This window comes from Anguilla anguilla, chromosome 6 (genome assembly GCF_013347855.1).
Source record: "Anguilla anguilla isolate fAngAng1 chromosome 6, fAngAng1.pri, whole genome shotgun sequence".
NCBI lineage: Eukaryota > Metazoa > Chordata > Actinopteri > Anguilliformes > Anguillidae > Anguilla > Anguilla anguilla.
Genome location: NC_049206.1, coordinates 56,168,446 through 56,189,197, shown reverse-complemented (window position 1 = coordinate 56,189,197; position 20,752 = coordinate 56,168,446). Strand labels below are relative to the sequence as shown.

General features: G+C 47.4%; 1 protein-coding gene across 2 annotated transcripts; it reads left to right on the top strand.

Moving 5' to 3' along the window:
- On the top strand, nt 1-20,276 carry ak9 (adenylate kinase 9). 2 transcript variants are annotated; one of them, XM_035421998.1, is made up of 38 exons: nt 1-124; nt 490-621; nt 1,000-1,063; nt 1,151-1,203; nt 1,417-1,513; nt 1,640-1,752; nt 2,062-2,244; nt 2,349-2,471; nt 2,670-2,744; nt 2,981-3,082; nt 3,531-3,670; nt 4,126-4,442; nt 5,016-5,102; nt 5,425-5,463; nt 6,185-6,375; nt 6,949-7,096; nt 7,389-7,503; nt 7,923-7,999; nt 8,915-8,986; nt 9,488-9,682; nt 9,966-10,085; nt 10,178-10,386; nt 11,153-11,455; nt 11,826-11,944; nt 12,210-12,429; nt 13,025-13,093; nt 13,295-13,516; nt 13,953-14,171; nt 14,420-14,633; nt 14,762-14,963; nt 15,720-15,866; nt 16,408-16,625; nt 17,543-17,739; nt 18,215-18,384; nt 18,916-19,014; nt 19,136-19,238; nt 19,683-19,797; nt 19,941-20,276. In XM_035421998.1, exons 1-38 carry the CDS (start codon nt 122-124, stop codon nt 20,150-20,152), a joined length of 5,484 nt encoding a protein of 1,827 aa, XP_035277889.1. In that variant the 5' UTR covers nt 1-121; the 3' UTR covers nt 20,153-20,276. The 2 variants fall into 2 exon arrangements, with proteins under 2 accessions (XP_035277889.1, XP_035277888.1); XM_035421997.1 differs by having other exon boundaries at nt 9,966-10,093; nt 10,180-10,386.
- Nucleotides 20,277-20,752: the final 476 nt, after the last annotated feature.

The following is a 20,752-nucleotide window of genomic DNA, read 5'->3' as shown; positions in this document are numbered from 1 at the left end:
CAGAACGAGCAACGCGGAGCGCAGAAGAAATTATTAGTTTGTTTCCTGTATCGCTATAGCAACTGTACTGAGTTGAAAAGAAGAACAGAGCGAGGATAGTGTTTTGCTGATTAGCAAAATAATGGTGAGTAAAATAAACAACGCGGTGTAATTATTGCATTCTTGTATAAACCCATTTAACGATCGCATATGTTGTGTTTTTCTCTGACAATTAGGATTAGAGGCAATTCATGGTTTAAAAAACTGTTAATGTTATTCATAACTATTTAGCCAATTAATCCGGCAAGGTAGGTGAACAAATTCGATAGTTTCATAGTTTGCCATTGTTTGATTGGTTAGCAGCCAGACTGTGACATAATGTTAAGAGGGGGAAAAACTATACTGTACTTTTTTAAAAATGTTTTAAAATTACTTCCTTATATTTGTTACTTATATGTGTTTATTATGAACCATCTCTTCCCTTTCCGGTGCCCTCTTCTGTCTCTTTAGAAAAACACGTGTCCTACTGTACTCCACGGAAGTCCAGACATGATCCCTCTTGTTGACAACCTCATTGAAGACGAGGCAGATAGAGAACGTCTTCTTAACAAACCGGCTTGTTTCATGATTATTGGAAAGCCTGTAAGTAATAAGTCAATATTAAATGGGCACTTGAAGTTATAAGTAACCCACAGAGGAATCATTACAATTTCTTTAGTCTAGAGAATTATATTATGGGAGATGTAGATGGTGTGATGGATTTATTTGAATTCAAGGAAAATTATCTCAACGTTAACTCCTGTTATTTTGATGGTGTTATATAGGATGGTATCATGTATCCTACTTAAAAATATAACGTGTATCATCTACAAATTTCATCGTTTTTTCGTTTTTTTTTTCATCGTTTTTTTTATTTTTTAAATTGCCCCAGAAAACAGGCTTATAAAGATATTTCAGTTAACGTGCTGGCTCTGTTGTGTGTCTGTGACGTTTAAAAACATGAAATGTCTTTTCTTAAAGGGAGTGGGGAAATCTACACTTGCTAAGAGGCTAGCACAGTCCTGGAAGTGCATCCTGATTGATGGTACATATCTCACTGACTAAATTATAATGTTACATGACTGTTGAAAACTTGCTTATTTTGCCAATTAATCTACCTTTATTTTTCCAGATACTGAATTGCTCAATAATCATGTGACTAATCAAACAGAACAAGGATTAAGGGTTAGTAACCAAAACATATAGGCCCTACATGGCCTTACAATCTCCTACATGAAAACTTTAATAACATGCAAAGCATTGTTAAAACATACATGGAAAGTCTTTGTACTGTTAAATGTGGTGCGGTTGAACTTCTTGGGCATTTTTGTGGTCAAATTTTGTTTTAAAGTAGTGGAGTGTGAAATTTTTGTGCATTCATCATTTTCATTTCTTTAGATTTTACAGATTCTAAATGAGGGGAAAAGTATTCCTGAGGAAATGGTTTTTCAATTGATTTTGGACAGACTGCAGTCTCCTGAGGTAGAACATTATGGTATGTGCATCTTTATTATATAGGCTGATCTTTTGAAGGCCAACCGAATGGTCAGCTTGAAATTGAGTCAGCTGTCAGTTGAGCGGTTACGGTTTGCTTTCAATAACGGTGATATTTTTTGAACAGGTTATGTGTTAAGCTGCCTTCCTTCAGTGTCGGAAGAGCACCTGAAGATAACCGAACAGATCGAGCTGTTACGAAATCTGAAGATGTCCCCCGATTTCATCATAAACATTAAGGTGCCGCTTTCTTTTGGGTCGCCCTTCACTAGTGCTTTGTGCTATGTTACCATTTAACATGAAAATGAGTTTTTTCAGATAATTTATTTCTGATTTGTAGTAAGTCATAAGGAGTTTTCTGTGCCGTGAGTGACAAATGAGACCATGGAAACTTTAATTTCATAACCAGAATAATACGTGCAGGCAAATACATAAATTGTTTGGTGAGGGAATCTTTGAGCAACCTGTGGTGCTTGCTTAAGTGGCACTGGAAGTTAATGTTTGAATGCCTGTTCCATGAGGATCTGTCATCCCCCCCTCTGGCACCAGTGTGACGACAGAGACCTGATTCGACGGCTCAGCACACAGAAACAACATCCCGAGACCGGCCAAGTCTTCCAGAAGGAGCAATGGGACCCCGTCAAAAAGGACCCGCCGAAAAGAAGGAGCTACGGAGAGGAAGATGGGGATGAGGGAGAAGAAGAAGAGATGGAGGAAGAGGAGGAGGAGGAGGTGCTTCAGCAGTCTTCCAATGTCTCTCTGTGTCTTTTTAAAGCAGTGGCAGTCACGCAAAGCTGCCATTACAGTTGATAGCACGTGCGTGTGTTTTTGGACAGGTGGGCGACAAGGACTTTGAGAAGGAAATGATGTCACAGCTTGTCAGACTGCCGGAGAATTTTCCAGACAACGTGCAGCAGAGGATCCTGCTGTACAAAGACACCGTTCTCAGACCTGTTGAAGTAAGTCTAGCCCTGTTATTATTTGTTGCATTTGTTGATATTTCAGATGTTTAGGGTGAACTGTATGAGGACGAAGTTAAAGAGGACCATAGGGGATGAGCATTGGTCCAGTCATTTTATGTTGTTAACGTACATGGAAACTACGCATGGAAATGTGACAGTTGTAATCCGTTGTAACGGTCATGCCTTTGCTTCCAGGGTTACATGGTGGACCATGATCCCCTGCACGTGTTTGAGCTGAACGGAAACAGTGATCCTGGCGAGCTGTTTGTGGTGAGTTTCGGGTGTCCTGAAAATGAACACTGCAGCATAATGCAATCGGTTAAGCTTGTGGTACAGTACATTTGGTCCATTTGATCATCTCTCGTAGGTTTTCATTAGAAAATAGGAAAAATAGACCATTTCTGGCCATTGACTAATAACTGCTCTTGTGGTTCCATCTTCCATGGTCTTCCACATCTTCCGTGGGGGGGTGGTGACCATTCCGGGGGTCATGCCGGGGGGGTCAGCTGGTGATGTCACGGCTGGAGTCGATGGCGGTCAGTAGAGCCGCGGTGCCCATCCAACTGCTGCAGAGCGAGGAGGAGGAGCTACCGGACGAGATGGAAACGGTGAGCGGGGCTCCGCGCCGGCTCAGACAGGACGCCATTCATTTATGCCAATCGGTGACACATTCTGGAACAATCTCTAAATGGGATGATCCACCCACCATTACATTATATGCATTTAGCAGACGCTCTTACCCGGAGCGACTTACTCAACTTTTTACATGGCATTTACATTGTATCCGATTAAACAGCTGGATATGTACTGAAGCAATGCAGGTTAAGTACCCTTGCTCGATGGTACAACAGCAGGGGAATCAACCTGCAGCCTTTAGGTCACAAGACCAACTCCTTAGCCATTATACAACACTCTTGCTCAAGGGTACAACAGCAGTGTCCCGCCGAGGAATCGAACCTGTGACCTTCAGGTTATAAGGCAACTCCTTACCCATTATACCATACTGCCACCACCTGTTTTTAATGCAAGGTGCACTTGCGCATTCTCGTCCTGCAGGGGGAGCTGTTGCGGATGCTCTCCGGCAGCAACATGCTGGCGCCCGGATTCCGGTGGAGGCGGAGCCGCTGGGGGCGCACCTGCCCCGTGGCGCTGAAGGAGGGAAAAATCGCCAAGGGGAAGCCGGAGTTTTCCGTTGGGTAACGTGTAAAGTGGCATTCCCTCTGCTCCCCATGAGAGTGCGCTTTTCCCAAAATGAGTGTATTTTTAAAGGGAAAAAAGACTAGACAGAAGGATAAAGGAAATGAATGAATGATGCATTGGCTAAAAGCAGTAATTCTGCAATGGTGTTTCGGAGGCTAACGCCAAACATTTTCTTCCATTTCATCTTGATTCCTGAAAAAACAACAACAAAGTGCTATGATATTGCAATAGTATTTCCCATGTGAAAAAAATAGCATACTGAAGTATACCTAAAGTATACTATTTTATACTTAAGAATACTTAAGAAGTATAAATGTCAGTTTATATCAAGCAGGCTTAATATACTATTTTTTCACATGGGTTCTTAGAGTTAGTCAGCAGCCATTTTGTTTTTTCAAGGTTCCGGGTTGAGATGGCTAACGTCTCAGGAACGCACTCCCATCACTCACAGGTTCCTGGATAAGATCTACGTCCTCTCGTCTCCGGAGGCCCTGCAGCGGTTCATGCTGAACCCCCGCCCCTACCTCCTCCCGCCCATGCCCCGCCCCCCCTGCCGGGTGGCGGTGGTGGGGCCCGCGTCGGCGGGGAAGACCACGCTCGGCGCGCTGATCGCGGGTCACTACGGCGCCGCGGTGCTGGACGTGGAGGCCCTGATGAGGCCCGTGATTGGTCAGGTCCAAGCGGCCGCGCTGGAGAAGGTCAGGGAGGAGGCCACGGCAGCCGCCATCGAGAAAGTGAAGCTGAAGCTCGGCTCGTCGCGCAGAGCAGGTGATTTGAGGCCGAGGAGGGGCCTGTTCTCTATATTACCGGCATTTAGCAGACGCTCTTATCCAGAGCGACTTACACAACGTTTTACGTTGCATTTACATTACATCCATTTATACAGTTGGATATATACTGAAGCAATACAGGTTAACTACCTTGCTCAAGGACACAACAGCAGTGTCCTACCTGGGAGTCAAACCTGTGACCTATAGGTTACAAGACCAGCTCCTTACCCTTTATACTACACTGCCGCCAAGTCTAAACTGGGTCAAGTCCCCGTCGTGCAGGCGTCCTCAGTCTGAGCTGCAGAGTTCAGGTTTTTTGTTGGTTTTCGTTTGTCAACCTTAAAATCAGCGACCAGTTCAGCCCCAAGAAACCAGAGTGAGGCGAGTTTCCTGTTTAATCAGTCGCTTCGATTGATTGGTCGAGTGCTGAGTAATGACAGGAGCCAGCAGGCCCTGCGGCTCTCCAGGACCAGGGCTGCAGACCCCTGGTTTGGTGCTGAGGAAGAGCTGTGGATGTCCCTCAGAGGCCACAGCAATGCGGTGATGACGTATAAACGGTTTCGTCTTGCAGCGGGCGATACGGTGGACTTGGATGAGAAAGGCGAGTCTGGCGACATCGAGTCGGACCAGGGAGGTACAGGAGCGGCAGATGATTCCGGTGTGTTCTCTTCTTGTTCTTTCCCATCTGTATTCTGTGTACATCCGCACTGAAAACATGACTTTGGCTGCTGCTCCATTCTTGCCATGTACTCTGCACACCTGGTTCACCTGTTGTCTAGTTATACAGGCGTGCTGATGTAACCACCTTTACCTGAGGCTGCATGGTTTAAATGTTGCCAGGTTAAGCTTGGTAACTCACCTGGGAGAGTTATCGCAGCTCCCTGGTCTCTCTTGTTTTGTGTGGATCGTTTCTGACTGATCACCTACACTAAATTATGTGCATATATCTCTGTTAAACTACTGTAAAATGTACCCCACAGATCCAGCTGCATTGTCCCACAGTGAGGAGAAAGATGAAGGTAAGTACTCTTTCTATTGCTACAGAAACAGCTGCTCCCAGGTTTATATTTTTAGACCCGGCTACTGTTGTACCGTTGCTCCACTGTATACGAATGTACCTTTATGCTGAACTGCATTGTGTCCTGTGTCCTGTGAGTCATGAGTGGGAGTATTGGCGGAGACTCGTGTATAGGGAGAGCGCGGCCACCGCAGTTACTCTGGAAACCAGTCCGCACGTGCGCGGTCACGTGTGCGAGCTGAACGAGGAACCCAGCGCACGTCGCGGTTGGCCGAGCTCGTTTCGTTGCTTCTTCCCCACCAACCCCGTGCCATTGCAGGTGGCCACAGGTGCCCTTTTGTTCTCCGCTGTTTTATTTATTAATTTCAGTTAGTCTGAATTTCCCCCCGGATGCAGTGTGACGTAATCGGCACCCCCACACGGAGCCAGAGGTGGGAAGTGCAGGGGTCAAAAAGTAAAAAGTACTGCCGTGTGTTTCCTTCACCCATGAACTCAGCCAGCTGATTTCACTAATTAGTTCTACCTCCTGACTGAAGAATTGTACCAATTAACAAGTCCAGGGGACTGGAACAAAATACTGGGGACTCTTGCTTTCTGAACCTGGGTTTTCCACCTCTGTATGGAGCACAGTCTGGGGCTGTTTTTCCAGTTGGGTCTTGGGGGGGTTTTGAAATGAACCTGGAGGTCTGGAGATCCAGGAGGCGGTGCTGTGGTTTGCGCAGGAGTGGAGGAGGAGCAGATGGAGGAGGTGGAGGAGGAGATGGAGAAGGCGGAGGAGGAGGAGGAGGAGGTGACGTGGCAGCATCCCGAGGTGCAGGCCATGGTGATGGATGCCCTGACGGAGGCGGAGAAGAACCCCGTCCTGCCTCCACCCAACCTGTGCCTACAGGTGCTGGAGAAGCGGATCCAGGAGGTGCAGTTTTTTTTTTTTTTTTTTACCTCCACAATGAAACATTTACAGTGATGCTCTGCAGGCAGTCATGCATTTTCACAGTTAGGGAAGTGAGCTGGTGTCTGAGGGATTGCAGGTTCTACTCCCAGGTGTAGCACTACCGGCAGTTCTTTGGCCTGAGGTATTAAAACCTGAATTTTCTGTAACTGTATGAAGAGTTGGTATGCGTTTTGGAGTGTTTTTTCAAAAGTCTTTAAGCCAGTGTTCTAGAACTTTGTTGCTTAGTCATAATTGTTACATCAGCATTAGAATGTTCAGTTCATAACCACAATGCATTCCGTTTGCCAAAGAATGTTTATTAAAAGGGGGCCATGGAGTCCAAAACTTGCCAAAAATGCTTCAATAACCCTGACCTCCGCGCCTCCCATTTTTGAAGCCGCCCCAGGTCCTTTCAGGCACAGGAGAAGCCCAGGGACATTAGAAGCCGTCAGCATGAGATATGAGAGAATCCCCGTCCTGTATCTCAGTGGCATAAACACTGTCCGCAAATTACGGGGCCTGCAGCTCAGGGTGCCTTTGTGTGATTTATCACAGATAGAATCGGCCGATGCCGCTGCGGGCGAGCCCGGGAGGGGTTGGGTGCTCGACGGCTTTCCGAAGGACTGGACCCAACTGTCCTCTATACAGGACTCCGAGGTCATGCCGGACACGGTGTTCTGCCTGATGGACAGTGACACGGACGGTAGGGTGCTGTCTTAGGCCATTGTGACATCATCATCGTAAGGTTCCAACAACCGGCAAAGAATTTATGATGACTTCCTGCCATGTAATTAATTGTGTTTGCAACATAGTTAGTCCACAAACACTGCATTATATAGATGTATTGTTTACACAATAATATGTCATGACTTCTGCAGTTTAGCATGAAATGCTTGAAACATACAAACGTATATCAAACATATAAATAAAACATACATTGAAAGTGCAGTTATTTGCAGTTTCTGCATCTTTTAAAGGATTTCGTGTTTTTGCAGGTAAAACGATACTGAGGCGGATGTACGAGCGGCACAAAGACGAGGTGAACGCGGCGGTGGGGGAGAGGATGGAGGAGGAGCGAAGGCGAAAATTGCAGGAGGCGCAGGAGTCGAGGTGAGCGGGTAAACGGCGTCGCCGAGCGCAGCGGCCAGCGAAACGAGCGCGGTGCGAAATCTCACACCGTCGTCCATTTTCCGAGGGCAATTTGAGCCGGTGAAAGAGAGCCTCGCCTCCCTTGCGTCCTACACGCGGGGGGGAGGAAATCGATTTTCACTTTAAAGGCTCTCGGGTCATGGGGGGGGGGGGGGGGGGGTGAGTAGGTTCATGACTGGCCCCCCGAGGACACGCGCTGCCGTGTGTGAACGCTCCTAAGAAAATACACTGGCTGTTCTGGTGGACCGGGGAACGGACAGACAGAACAGAGGGGAACGAGCCAGACACAATAGGTCTGAGTTAATGATACTGTGACTGCGCTGTGCTCATGTGGAGCTGTAGCCGTTTTTGTGAGCGTTGATTTTATCGGTCTCCTGTAGGTCGGAGTCCAAAGTGTCCGCGGTCCTGGCTGGAGATGGTCCGACAAAATTGGAGGCCGTGCCTGAGGAGGCAGAAGGTATCGCCCTACTTCTTTAATTTAATGAGCGCAACTGACTCTGATTGGATCCAGGCTCTCTGAGCCCTTTTACGGTGTTACATCACAAATAGAATGTTCTGAACTGAACATTCTGTCGCTGATGTAACAATCGCTGCTGGTGACTGAAAGCAGTGGAGTCCTAGAACACTGACTTAGAATTCAGGGGAAAAAGCTGCTTTTCAAAGGGTTAAGAGTGCTTCAGTGTAGCACTAGAACAGAAACAAACTATTCCACCCCTGGAGAGCTGGTGGTGTACAAGTATTTTGTTTGTACCACTTACCCTCACACAGTTAGCTCATTAGCACAATCTTTAGCTGTCACTCATCGGCTTACAAGAAATGTAGCTTAAATGTCAGATCATTGGCCTAGTTAAATAATTAAGAGCAGAAGTTGGTATCAAATCCAGAGACAGATATAGATCCCTTTACTACCCCCTACACCTTAGTCCTTAACCAACCTTAAAAACATTTTAAAAAACGAAACAAACCCCATCAAATGATCAACGACGAAAACCGATAACAACTTCTTTACACTATTTACTGGTCATGCACCACATGGGGGGGTGGGGACTGAGTAGGGAAACTGCACACCACTAACAGTCAAACACACGCTTACGTAAAGCCGACCTGCACTGGGGTGGCAGCGCTCAGCCATTGGTTAACCGAGTAAATAAATAAATAAATAAATAAATAAAAACTTGATAAACTCAATTATCTCTGACCCATTTTTCGAAAAATCCTCTAACCACATAACCAATTTTCAGACGGGAGGTCTGTCTTATCCTCTCCTTACCCTGTTTTATTCTATTATCTCCTGTGTCTCGCTGCATAATGCTTGTTAGGAACTTGTAAGGCCTTTGAATTAGGGCACTTAGAGCTTTTTTTTTTCCCGCAGACCTCTTGGCCAGATCGGACAATAGCGACGCTGATGACTCAGAGGCGGCCGCCGTGGGACTCAAAGTTGAAGGTAATGACACCTGAGCACCTGCGCCTCCGCAGATTCTCCGAGCTTGCGTAACGCAATATGCCTGTGCTTAGAACGCTGTTCACGGGGCCTCTGCCGTGCTCACAGCTCTGTGCACCGTTTGTTCTGTACCGTGAGCGCATCATGTGGTGTGTATTTTTGAAATGTGAAATATGCTTTTTAAGGGGTATGCCGATTTGTTGATTTTTTTGCTTATGCAATAAGTCCATTTCATTCAGCGTTTTTGAAGAAAGTCTTTTGTACGTGTGTGTTTTTCTTTTCTTTTTTTGTTTTTTACTACAGACCTTTTATATTTGATTTTCCAAGCTGTTGCTTCTTAATGAGTTGGTTCATCTTTTCACGCTCTCAGCACTTTTACATTTGTGGCTTACGGGAAACCGAGACGTGTCAAGCGAAGGTGGGGGGGGGGGAGGGGGGGGGCTTTTATCGTGAGCCGAATTTCTGGGTAAATAAAGTCGATTCCGCGCCTCGACTGTCTCGCAGAGATAACGTTGCCTGCGGCGTGGGAGGACGGCTACCCTGAGGGGCCGGAGATGGGCGCCTTCCGGCAGCAGATCAAACAGTTCGAGATGGACTGGGAGAACATGGAGACCTCCCTCACCGGGAGGTCCAGCGTCCTGGAAATTTCCGGAAAGACGCCGCGGGACCTGCTGGGCGAGGCGGTCTTCCACATGGAGAGTGAGTGTGTGCGCGTGCGTGTGTGTGTGTGTGTGTGTGGTGTGTGTGTGTGCGTGTGTGTGTGTGTGTGTGTGTGGTGTGTGTGTGTGTAAGTGTGTGTGTGTGTGTGTGTAGGTGTGTGTGTGTGAGTGTGTGTGAATGTGCGCGTGCGAAAGTAAATAAAGGGCCCTGCATTATGACCGGGTAATGTTATATTATCCGGTCATAATGCAGGGCCCTTTATTTGCGTAAATAAATCTTAAATAAAAAATTAAATAAACTCTGCGCACGTGCCTGTTGATAGGGCCTTTCAAGTACACTGCCTGGGAGCTGACAGGGGTGGACCTGGACGAGGAAGACGAGGACGCCCAGGCCATGGCCGACTGGGACAGAGGCGAGGAGGAGGAGGAGGAAGAGGAGCAAGAGCCAGAGGTGAGAGACGTGGCCTGCGGCTTGCTTAAACCGCGGCTTGCTTCTGCCTCCCAGCGTTCGTTCATATGTAACTCTGCTGCTTGAAGGAAGAGGCCGTCTCGTCTAAGAGGTTGCTAGGAGACTGCCAGCACTTCTGCCCCGTGGTGCTGAAGGAGAGCAGCGTGCTCGTTCCCTGCACCGACGAGTTTGCCGCCAAGTACAGGGAGAAGGCCTACTACTTCTCCGGCGCCGAGGCCCGGGAACAGTTCCTGCAGAACCCAGAGCTCTACGTGGCCCACACTCAGCCCTTACAAGTAAGAATCCTCCTTCTAAGTCGGGCGGCAGTGTAGCGTAACGGGTAAGGAGCTGGTCTTGTAACCTAAAGGTCACAGGTTTGATTCCCCGGTAGGACACTGCCGTTGTGCGCTGGAGCGAGGTACCTAACCCGCATTGCTTCAGTGTATATCCAGCTGTATAAATGGATGCAAGTTGTGTAAGTTGCTCTGGATAAGCGTCTGCTTAATGCCTTTAATGTAATGTAAGGCCTGGGTTTTCAACAGGTAGTCTCTGATGGTATTGCAGTGGGTCCCTGCCCAAACTAGATATAGAGTTTGGAAAACATTTCAAAATATAAAACCTTCTTTAAAAAAATATAACCGTTTTAACCTTATGATGGGTCCCCCCCGGGATGCCCACCAAGAAAAAGTTAGATGCATAATGCGTTTTTGCTTGCCCGCCGTAACCTCAAACCCCTAAAGCCCACTTATAATAAAGGCGGTGACTAGAAAATTACAAGCCGCAAGTCAGCCGTTCATTATCTCCACGTAAAATAAGACTGCCCTGCGCTCCGTCGCCCAACAGCTTACAAATTACAGTACTCTGTGCAAATTGCTATTAGTCAGTCCTGAATCCCATTACCGCAAGTGCAATTACACGAAGCATTGAATCCCAAAAGCACCAAAGCACACTGCTTTGGAAGTGATACAAAAAAGCCTGAATGACTAATCATGCAAATGAACGGATTAATTAATGTTTTATTATTAATTAAGTGCGCCCCCTTCGTCATCGTCCTTGTTGAAGGTTCCGGCTCTGAGGGTGTTCTTGCTCGGCGTTCGCGGGTCTGGAAAGACCGAGCAGGGCCGGTGGCTCGCCGACAAGCTGGGCGTTTTCCACGTCCAGTACCGCGAGAGACTCCAGGAGCTGATCATGAGCAAGACCCAGGGGCCGATCCCCCACCCGGACGACGTGGAGCCTCCGGAGGAGGAGGAGGAGCCGTCGCCCGCGGAGCTGGAGGCTCTGCTTCGGCCTGCGGGCACAGCGCCCCCTGCTGCCTCGGAGGCCAGCCACAGTGGACAGAGCAGTCCACGGGAAGACGGCGTGGAGGTGAGGCATGCTGACTTCAGCACTTTAACCCTTTATGGTGTGACATCACAAATATGTGATCAGAATGTTCATAACAGAACATTCTGATGCTGATGTAACAATCACCACTGGAAACTGAAAGCAGTGGAGTTCTAGAACACTGACTTGGAATTTTGAAAAAAAAAAAAAAACGTTCCAAAAAACCTACTCTGCAAAAGGTTATTTCAAAGCAGTGTATATAAAAATTGTTTAAAATGTGAATTTATTACAGTATTTGAAAGTGACAGTAACTTCACATTAGCCAGTATATTGTGAAGATTTCTGCGTGTGTATAGCTGTCTTTGAATGGGGCAAAGACCCGTGACAGTCTTGCTTATTCCCTGTTGGGCAGGAGGTTGTGTTCACTGCCGAAGAGGAGATGATCAAGTCTTACCTGTCCGAAGGGCAACCTCTGCCCCCCGAGGTCATGGACATGGTGCTTCCCCAGTGGTGGGAGGAGGAGCCATACAAGTAACAGGAGCCTCCTGCCCTATCCCCACCCCCCCTTAATGCCTCCTATGATATATGCATTCTGGGATTCCAGGTCACCCTCACTGTCGAGTGCAGTAATGGATTAGAGTGTCTGTTACATGATTGAACACAACTGGGTGGATGGATATTTCTAGTTCTGCTTTGTCCTCTAATACCTTATTGCTTGTGTAATTAAAAAGTGTTGCATTATGTTGGGTTGCATTACAGTGTCTGATTGTGTAATGCCGTGTTGTGTCTGCTCCAGGTCCACAGGCTTCATCCTGGAGGGCTTCCCGCAGCAGCAGGAGGAGGTGGAGTACCTGGCGCAGCGCTGCCTGTTCCCGGACGTGGCGCTGGTGGTTTCCACGACGCTGGAGGACGTGCTGCCGCGCCTGCTGCCCCCGCGGCTGCAGCGCTGGAGGGAGAGGAGGGACCGGAGGCAGGAGCGCCAGCGGCGCCTCCGCGAACTCAAGCACAGGATGAGGGTGGGGGTGGGACCGGTGGGGGGGGGGGGGGGGGGGGGGTGGGGTCGGGGGGGGGGGGGGGGGGGTGCGGGGGCAGTAGTTGGTGGGGGGGTGGGTGGATGTCGACTAGGGGGAGGGGCTACAGCCTGGGGGAGGTGCTACCAGTGAGGGGGAGGGGTTACTGGCCAGGTGGAGGGGCTACTGGTCAAGAGAAGGGCCTGTCAACTAGGGGGAGGGCCTACAGCCTGAGGGAGGTGCTACCAGTGAGGGGGAGGGGTTACCGAACAGGGGGAGGGGCTACAGGTCACCATTCAGAAAAATCACATCCGTGAACAATTTACATCTGATTGCCTGATTGTTAATTTCCTCCATTGAACAATCTACAGTCTTGTGTTTACAGGCAATGTTTGATTTAATAAAACTCACCAACATAATTACGTCTATTGTGTCGCTCGCCCGTAGTTACACAGTGAAATGTTCCATATTAGTGTAGCTCTGATGGACTACAGCTTACGCTGACAGAGTACATGTGCTCTCTGTTGGACCCAGAGGTTAATTACCGCTGTTATTTTTACTGTGTGTGAGGGCTGATAATCGTTTCTTGTTCCGCACACAGGAGGAAGCTATAGCCAAGAGAAGAGCTGAGCTGTTAGCTGAATACGCTGGAAAACAAGAGCCAGAGAAGGCAAGGGAATCTTCTGCTGGTTTTAGTCTGTAGTCCCACACCGGTTGAAACCAAATTGGCTGAAACTGGGTAAACTTATAGAAATGCACATTATGGGATTATGAATCGCCAATTGGTTTTGTTCAGTGCCGCACTACAGCTGGTTCCTCTTCCTGTGTTTCTGGGTGTACTGAGGTTGTGTTGTCCTTGGGCACTGTACAGGTGCAGGATGAGGATGGGGAAGATGATGAAGATGAGGACGAGGTTGACAGGGAGGCGGAGGAGTTCGAGGAGGAGATAGAGGCCCTGCTCCAAGACGAGTTCCCACCTGAGGAGGAGGATGAGGGGGAGGAAGAGGAAACGGAGGCCGAGGCTGAGGAGAGGCTGGAGACGGAGATAGGAGAGAGATTTGAGACCGATGACAACAACCTCCAGAGGATGGTGGTATGGGAAAGCCTCAGTGCATGCTTTATTAAAAACAAAACTCCAAAAATGCAAGTTTTCAGTAATCGTCTGTGAAAGCTAGAATCAATTCCACCGGGCCAAATTCTATTTCAAATATATTAATTCAGGACATTAAAAATTCAGTTTATTAAATGAAAAATCCTCATAGAACAGTAAGGCCATTGCGTAATTTGTGGATAACATTTCAGTTAATTTTATGATTCATTGACTGAACTGAACTGGAAAGGATCCAAAACTTGGTAAAAATTCAGAATCATAAAAGGGACCCAAATTCTGCATAGGGTTGCAGTAAAAACAAAAAACAGTAACAGCAATTTGTTGTAAGTTCTCGTTTCAGCGTTTAAGTAACATTGCTTTGACGGACGAAGGCCACCTAGTCAATACGAAGGTCACGAGCCCGCTCTTCCTCGCGCAGGACCTGCTTGCAGACCAGCAGGTGCCCAAGGTGGCGGTCGGCGGCGGGAGGAAGCCGCGCGTGGTGCGCTACCAGATGCGGGAGGGGCTGAGGCGCCTGGTGGAGGACCGGGAGTCTCTCTTTGAGAAGGGCAGGCCGCTGAACTACGGCCTGGCCCGCAAGCTGCTGCAGCTCTCCTACAAGTACCACAGTGCATTTGGGCACTGGGATCCCGTGAGGGTGAGCTTCCCCCGTGCCGTGTTTAAATCTTTCCCTTTCGGATGGAGCGTGTGCCTGTTTAAATTGTCTTGCAGTTAGGTGAACTTCTCAGATGAATGCTGTCTTGCCGTTGGATTCTTCTCCGATGAATGCTGTCTCTCGCTTGGATTCTTCTCTGGTGAATTTTGTCTCTCTGCTCTGTGTGTGTGAGATGTCCTTGGTTTGGCGGTACACTGAAGACTTTGTTTTTTTTTTTTGTCGGTTAACAGTACAGCGAGGGAGACCTGATCCCGCCAGTCCAGAGTCCCGCCAGGCCCACCTTTCCCCTGCTCTTCCACCAGTTCGTATATTTCTTCGCGTCCAAAGAGACTCGCAAAAAGTTCACGCTCAACCCCATAAAATATCTTCGGCAACCGAAACCCAAGCCGTCGCTGCCGATCAAAATCTCCATCGTCGGTCCGCCGAAATCTGGGAAAACGACAGGTAAAGTTTCGGTGAACGTATGTGTCAAATTTATCTGTCTGGTCCTTATCGGCGAGATCTGAAAGGGCTTTTATTTTGATAAGCATGAAGTGCAACATTTTTTTTTTTGTTGTAATTTTGTAATGCAGTTGCTAGGAGGTTTGCCAGTGAATACGGACTCCAGCGGCTGTCGATCGGGGAGGCCATGAGGTCTGTGTTGGCCAATCAGAGCCAAACCGAGCTGGCCAATCAGATGCGGAAGTATCTCTCTCGTGGCCTGACCGTGCCCGACGAGCTTGCCGTCCAGTGTCTGGACGTCGCCCTGATGAGTGTGGTCTGCAGCACCAGAGGGTATGACTCCATCTCTTGTTCTCTGAAGACCAGCCTGTTTCAGTGAATTAAGAGACTATTCAAATTCACATTCAGGACTCAGCTTTCTCGGATTGGTTCATTTTAAAGCTTGCGGCTTCATTCCAGAAGGTTCTGTGGGCCTTAAAGTTGGATGCTCTCTCATCTCTAAGGGTTGAGTCTTTATGCTACTGAGGTCTGTTCTGATAAACAGAAGACGACCATTTTATGGTAATTTACAGAGATGGTAAAGGCCACAAGGCACTGAATGCACTGAATGTATTACTTCTGTTTGACTGCGTACATGATTTTTATTAATTGGGATCTTTATTCGCAGTCATTTTGTTCACAACAATTTATTTGATCCTTTATCTAATTGGAGCTTGAATCAAATTATAGATTTCTGGAGCAAGTTAATAAGGTTTAGCTAATATAAATGTATATTTTGTCGGACATGTTAAGTCAGTGGCCTTTACAACAACAAGCACAGCTTAGTGCTTCCAACAGTACATTTTCTCTTGATTTTCTTTTCTCACAAGAACTATCATTTGTTTCCTTTTGAACAAGTTTCATTGAGCCTGTGTCCTCTAGAGGGAAGTAAAACACAATGTGAAAGAACAAGACTTGATGCCAGGAAATTTCACAAAAGCCCCCCCCCCCCCCCCCCCCCCCCCCCCCGAACGTCTCGGTCTCGGTCTCGGTCTCGAAACCTAACAGTCACGGCGGGCGTCCCTGTGGCAACGTGTTTCTTCCCGGCAGGTTCGTCCTTGACGGTTATCCAATGACACAGAAGCAGGCGGACCTCCTGGAGGGCTGCAGCATTGTGCCGATCAGGGTGATGGAGCTGCAGCTGGACACAGTAGACGTTCTGAAGAGGGGACTGTCCGACAAGATGAAGCACCCCAGGTCAGCTGTTCACAGTCCGTACAAGCCACTGCATTCATCCTTCAGCAGCGTGTGGCAGCAGTGTAGTGTAGTGGGTAAGGAACAGGACTTGTGGCCTAAGGGTCGTAGGTTCGATTCCCAGGTTGGACACTGCTGTGCTTAAGGTACTTAACCTGCATTGCTTCAGTGTATATCCAGCTGTATGAATCAATGTAAAAACAAAAAGTTGTGTGAGTCGCCCTGGATAGGAGCGTCTGCTAAATGCCTGTAATGTAAGCATATCATGCAAACCCTGGGTGTTTGTTCAGCTGGTCTTTGAACCATGAACTATCTTTATGTTCCAAAAACCATCATGCCACGCTACTTTTTTGTAAGGATATGTATCATATTTTGTTATATCGCATACAGTATTATTTATACAGACTGCTATAATAAGCATCCTACGTTTGCTTCAGTCGTCGTCCGTACTGAGCAAGCCGTGTGTCATCTGGGTCATTTCTATTTAAAAAAAACGGCGGTGCCGAGACCCCATTGCGTGCCCAACCGTGCGTGTCACACGCAGGCCCTACCCAGTGCCGGACAGTTCCCAAATCCTCAACGTCCGCACCTCCGCCTACAAGCGGGAGCTGGCGGACCTGAGGCAGCGCTACCAGCAGCAGTACCAGAACTGGGCCTCCGTGGACGGGCCGAGGAGCAAGTGGTGGGTGTGGAGCGCAGTTCTGGAGGAGGCCAGGGCCAGTCTGAGACAGATTGAGGCCTACCTGGAGAGCGTCAGGGCAGGTAGGGGGCGCGCGCTCTGGGGCCCATCGGTGTCCAGCATGAACAGTCACGTTTTGCTAGTCCCAGAAGGGGAACTTGAGAAATTTGGGGAAAAATAAGAATTTTGTAAGAGTACTACACAGTGTGTGCGCTTGCTGGTGTTTGTAGGTGTGTGCATGTGACTGTCTGTGTGTGAGCATGTACATACGTGTGTGTGTGTGTGTGTGTATGCACATGTGTACATGTGCACCACACACAATCCTCCTGGTTGTGCATCCGCTGCAGCTAACCCTGGGAGAAACCGCACACTCTTCCTCTTCCCTCACACTCTGTGGTTTCCTGACATCTGTCTGTGTTTTCCAGGGGTGTCACGCTTAGTTTAAAATGAATTTCACAAGCCAGAATACTGCAGGTCAGGTCAGCCAGAACACTGCAGGCAGGTCAGCCAGAATACTGCTGGTCAGGGTTAGGTCAAGCACTTGACAGCAATACAAGATCATACGTGTAAGGTGACATACGCACGCAGGTACATATGGATACATGCAAATGTGAGGTAGCATGTGCAAAACAACAAGCAAGACTACAGAGGTGAAATTAATGCGGAGGTATAATTAGTGCAGGACAAAATGTAATCTTTCACACGTGTGGTGTTTGGTATGCATGACTACTAATTTAGCTTTGAATGAAGTTATACAAATAAAAGACTCAAGTTTTAAGTGTTATCGAACTGAAGCTCATTCCAAGGTGTAGGATCAAAATAACCCAGGATTTCCTTTCCAGATTTAGACCTGGCACTCCGGATAATGGATCTGGAAAAGGCTATTAGTTCTGAATTGTGCTCGGTTCGAAAGTGGTGCAGCCCGTTCATTATGTAACTTCGCAATCTGCTTTGTGATGTGAAAGTGTTCCCCCCTGATAACGCCTCTAATCTGCCGCAGGACGGGCAGCCAGCATCGACAGGCTGTGCGTCACCCCCAGGGAGCTGCAGTGCAGGCTGGGGGAGTTCGGCCAGTACTGCCCGGTCAGCCTGGCTCTCCACTGCCACCTGGTGGACTGTTCCCGCTCGCCCTCCCTGGCGCTGGCGGCAGAGTTCCGTGGACGCTACTACAAAATGGCCTCCAAGGAGTTCCTGGAGGTGCAGAACGCCCTAGTCCGAGAGATTGGAAGGCCTGGTCCTGGCGGCCTGTGGTGTATTTTTTTACATAGTCAACCACCTGATTTACCGGACCGTAGTCTTAATTAATGCACAGGAATTTGATATGCTACTGTAGTGTGCGAATATGTGGAATTTAAAAAAAAAATGTATTAAAATGTATAATGGTAATTACATTTCATGTCAGTGCATTTTAATATCTTGATATGTATATTTATATATTTCAATATATTTTGTGTATATTGCATGAACGGCATTGGCTTCCTTTGCTTAACTTGTGTTAGCATTTCAGAGATAGTTGGAAATTTTGCTGGTGTGCTGTGAATATGCAGTCAAACCTTAGTTTTAAAACTGAAGGCACAATCTATGCTTCCAGTAGTAGTAAGGGCACCTAACGTTTTATCTATGTTGATTTGAGGCTCCATCAAGATTCACTTCATTTTCAACTTTTTAACAGAAATTTCTGGAGAGTCCGGAGCAGTACACACTCCCGGGGTGTCCCCGTCCTCTCCCGCCCCCCCACCTGCTGCCGAAGAGTCTGTCGGGGCCGCAGGTGAAGGCCAGGTTTCCCCAGCAGGTAGAGATGAAGGGATACTGCCCAGTCACCTTCATGGACGGACAGCAAAGGTACACCTGCCCACTCACATTATGACGTGGCGGCACTTTGAAGTATTAAGGGATGCCCCTTGAAGTGTTGTAAAATGTTCACATGATCCCAGAAACTGCCGGATGTGTTACAGATCAATTTCTCAACTTCTCAGCTTCTTATCGCTAGCTGCACATTTTCACTAAAAACAAAGTCAAGGCTTGCTGTGATGGTCCCCCAATTTGAGTGTCGCCCTTGTTTACACGGCATTGATTTCACTGAGAGTACACTAAAGCATGAGTTGCACTGAATCTGCCAGATTGCATTAAAACTCACTAAGTGTAGCACAGTGGGTAAGGAACTGGGCTTGTAACCGAAAGGTCGTAGGTTCAATTCCCGGGTAAGGACACTGCCGTTGTACCCTTGAGCAAGGTACTTAACCGAAGTTGCTTCAGTATATATCCAGCTGTATAAATGGATACAGTGTAAAATGCTATGTAAAAGTTGTGTAAGTCGCTCTGGATAAGAGCGTCTGCTAAATGCCTGTAATGTAATGTCTTCATTCCTCCTAGATATGAAGCGCTTGTACGGGGAAACCCAGACTACGCTGCTGAATACAGGGAGAAAATCTATGTTTTTGAGAGCGAAGAAAAGCAGCAGAAGTTCCTGAGGTAAAACGTTTTTGCTTTTGATGTCTTGTTTTTATCGTTGTTGGCGGAGGTGGTGGTGGTGGCGGTGGTGTCACGAATCTGGTGCAGCGGTTTGACCTCAACCCTGCGTTCGCGTCACTAGGTCACCTGAGGTCTACTGGGACCAGAAACTGCCCCATAAACTCCCTCCGATGAAGGAGCCTGTGCACCTGACCTCTCTCCCAATGCTGGGGTACCTGGAACAGGTGAGGTTCCGCTTCTGGCTCTCACACACCAACAGGTAAAACGGCCATCGTAGATACGGTTGGAAATTTGCCCACGTTACACACAAGCCATAAGGCAGACGGTGTGAACGTCGAGCAATGTAGGCTAACCTAGAAGCAGAGTTCAAGCTAACAATGTAATCGCATTAAAAATTCATCACAGTAGGATTCAGCATATTTACAATGCAGTGCAGCATATTCCATCACAGTTGCCACTTCCATCACAGTTGGGAATGTATACTGTTAATATACTTAACATATCAAAACTATTTTTTTGTGCAATATGTATAACGGCTAACCTGGGATGCTTCATCCTGCCAGACAGGTTTGTTTTTTGGACTTGTTTCGGCAATAAATATAGATAGTGCCTCTTAATGCCCTTAAACCCTGTTATTTTGGCATAAATGTTATTTTCTTCCCTGTCAGGGTGTAGCCAGAGAAGTAATAAAAGCAATGACTGCCGTGGGGTGTTTCAAACCGAAATTTCCATACCTCAGCATCAAGAGATCAGCTCTGCTTTACCTGGCTTATCATCTGAAAGGTACGCATAGGCCTACCACTTCCGTGCAGTTGCACCCACAGATTCTGCACCAGATTCAGTTTCACATACACATACTTTTGGCTCCAAACAGGTCAATGAATAACAACGAATGACTTTTTTTTTTCTTCCTTTCTCTCTCTTAGCATTCAATCCCAGGAGCTCGGACTACGCTCGAAAGAAGTACAAGAGGGAACTAGCCAGGTTTGAGGAGAGCTGTGAACTGATAGCCTACCTGGGCGCAACAATGACTCAGACATACAAAAACCCTGAAGAGCAGCCCATTGACTTTGATCACAAGCTTCGCAAGTTCCTGTCACTGAAAGACACTGTGGAAAATGCGGCTGAGGATCTCTAACAGGATGTGACTCACTATTGTATCCCATTGCTAATGGAAATATCTTCATTTTTACCACAACCCATTTGAAGGCAGAAATAAATATTTTCCTGGTACTCAGTTATCAGGGGGGAAAAAAAATGTTCTCTTGAGTTTCCTGTTTTGTGTTTCTGGTTTTTCAAGCTCTTATCTCTTATGATACATGTCGATATTTCCAAGTGCAGTTTATAATAAACAATGAAATCTATGAATTGTCAGTTTCTGCTTGTTAATTTGATGGCATTTTAAAGAGCATGGTGGTAATGTTTTTAAATGGTCACCAATGATAACTCCCTGGAGTCCAGAGACACTCAAATCCGGCCTTCAAGGCCTGTAGCACTGCTAGTTTTCTTTTCTACCCGATGGTTAATTATCAATCACCTAATGCCACTGACTGGCCAGAGATTTAACTCACCTGGTGTTCCAGGTCAAAATCGATCCCGATTAGAGGGAAGAATGAATACCAGTAGCATTACTGACCTTGAGAGTCAGATTTGATCATCTCTGTTCTGTTCACATGTCAACAGAATGATTCCCTCCCACCTCAGCCTTTCACCCCCTACTCCCCTCATCCAGTTACTC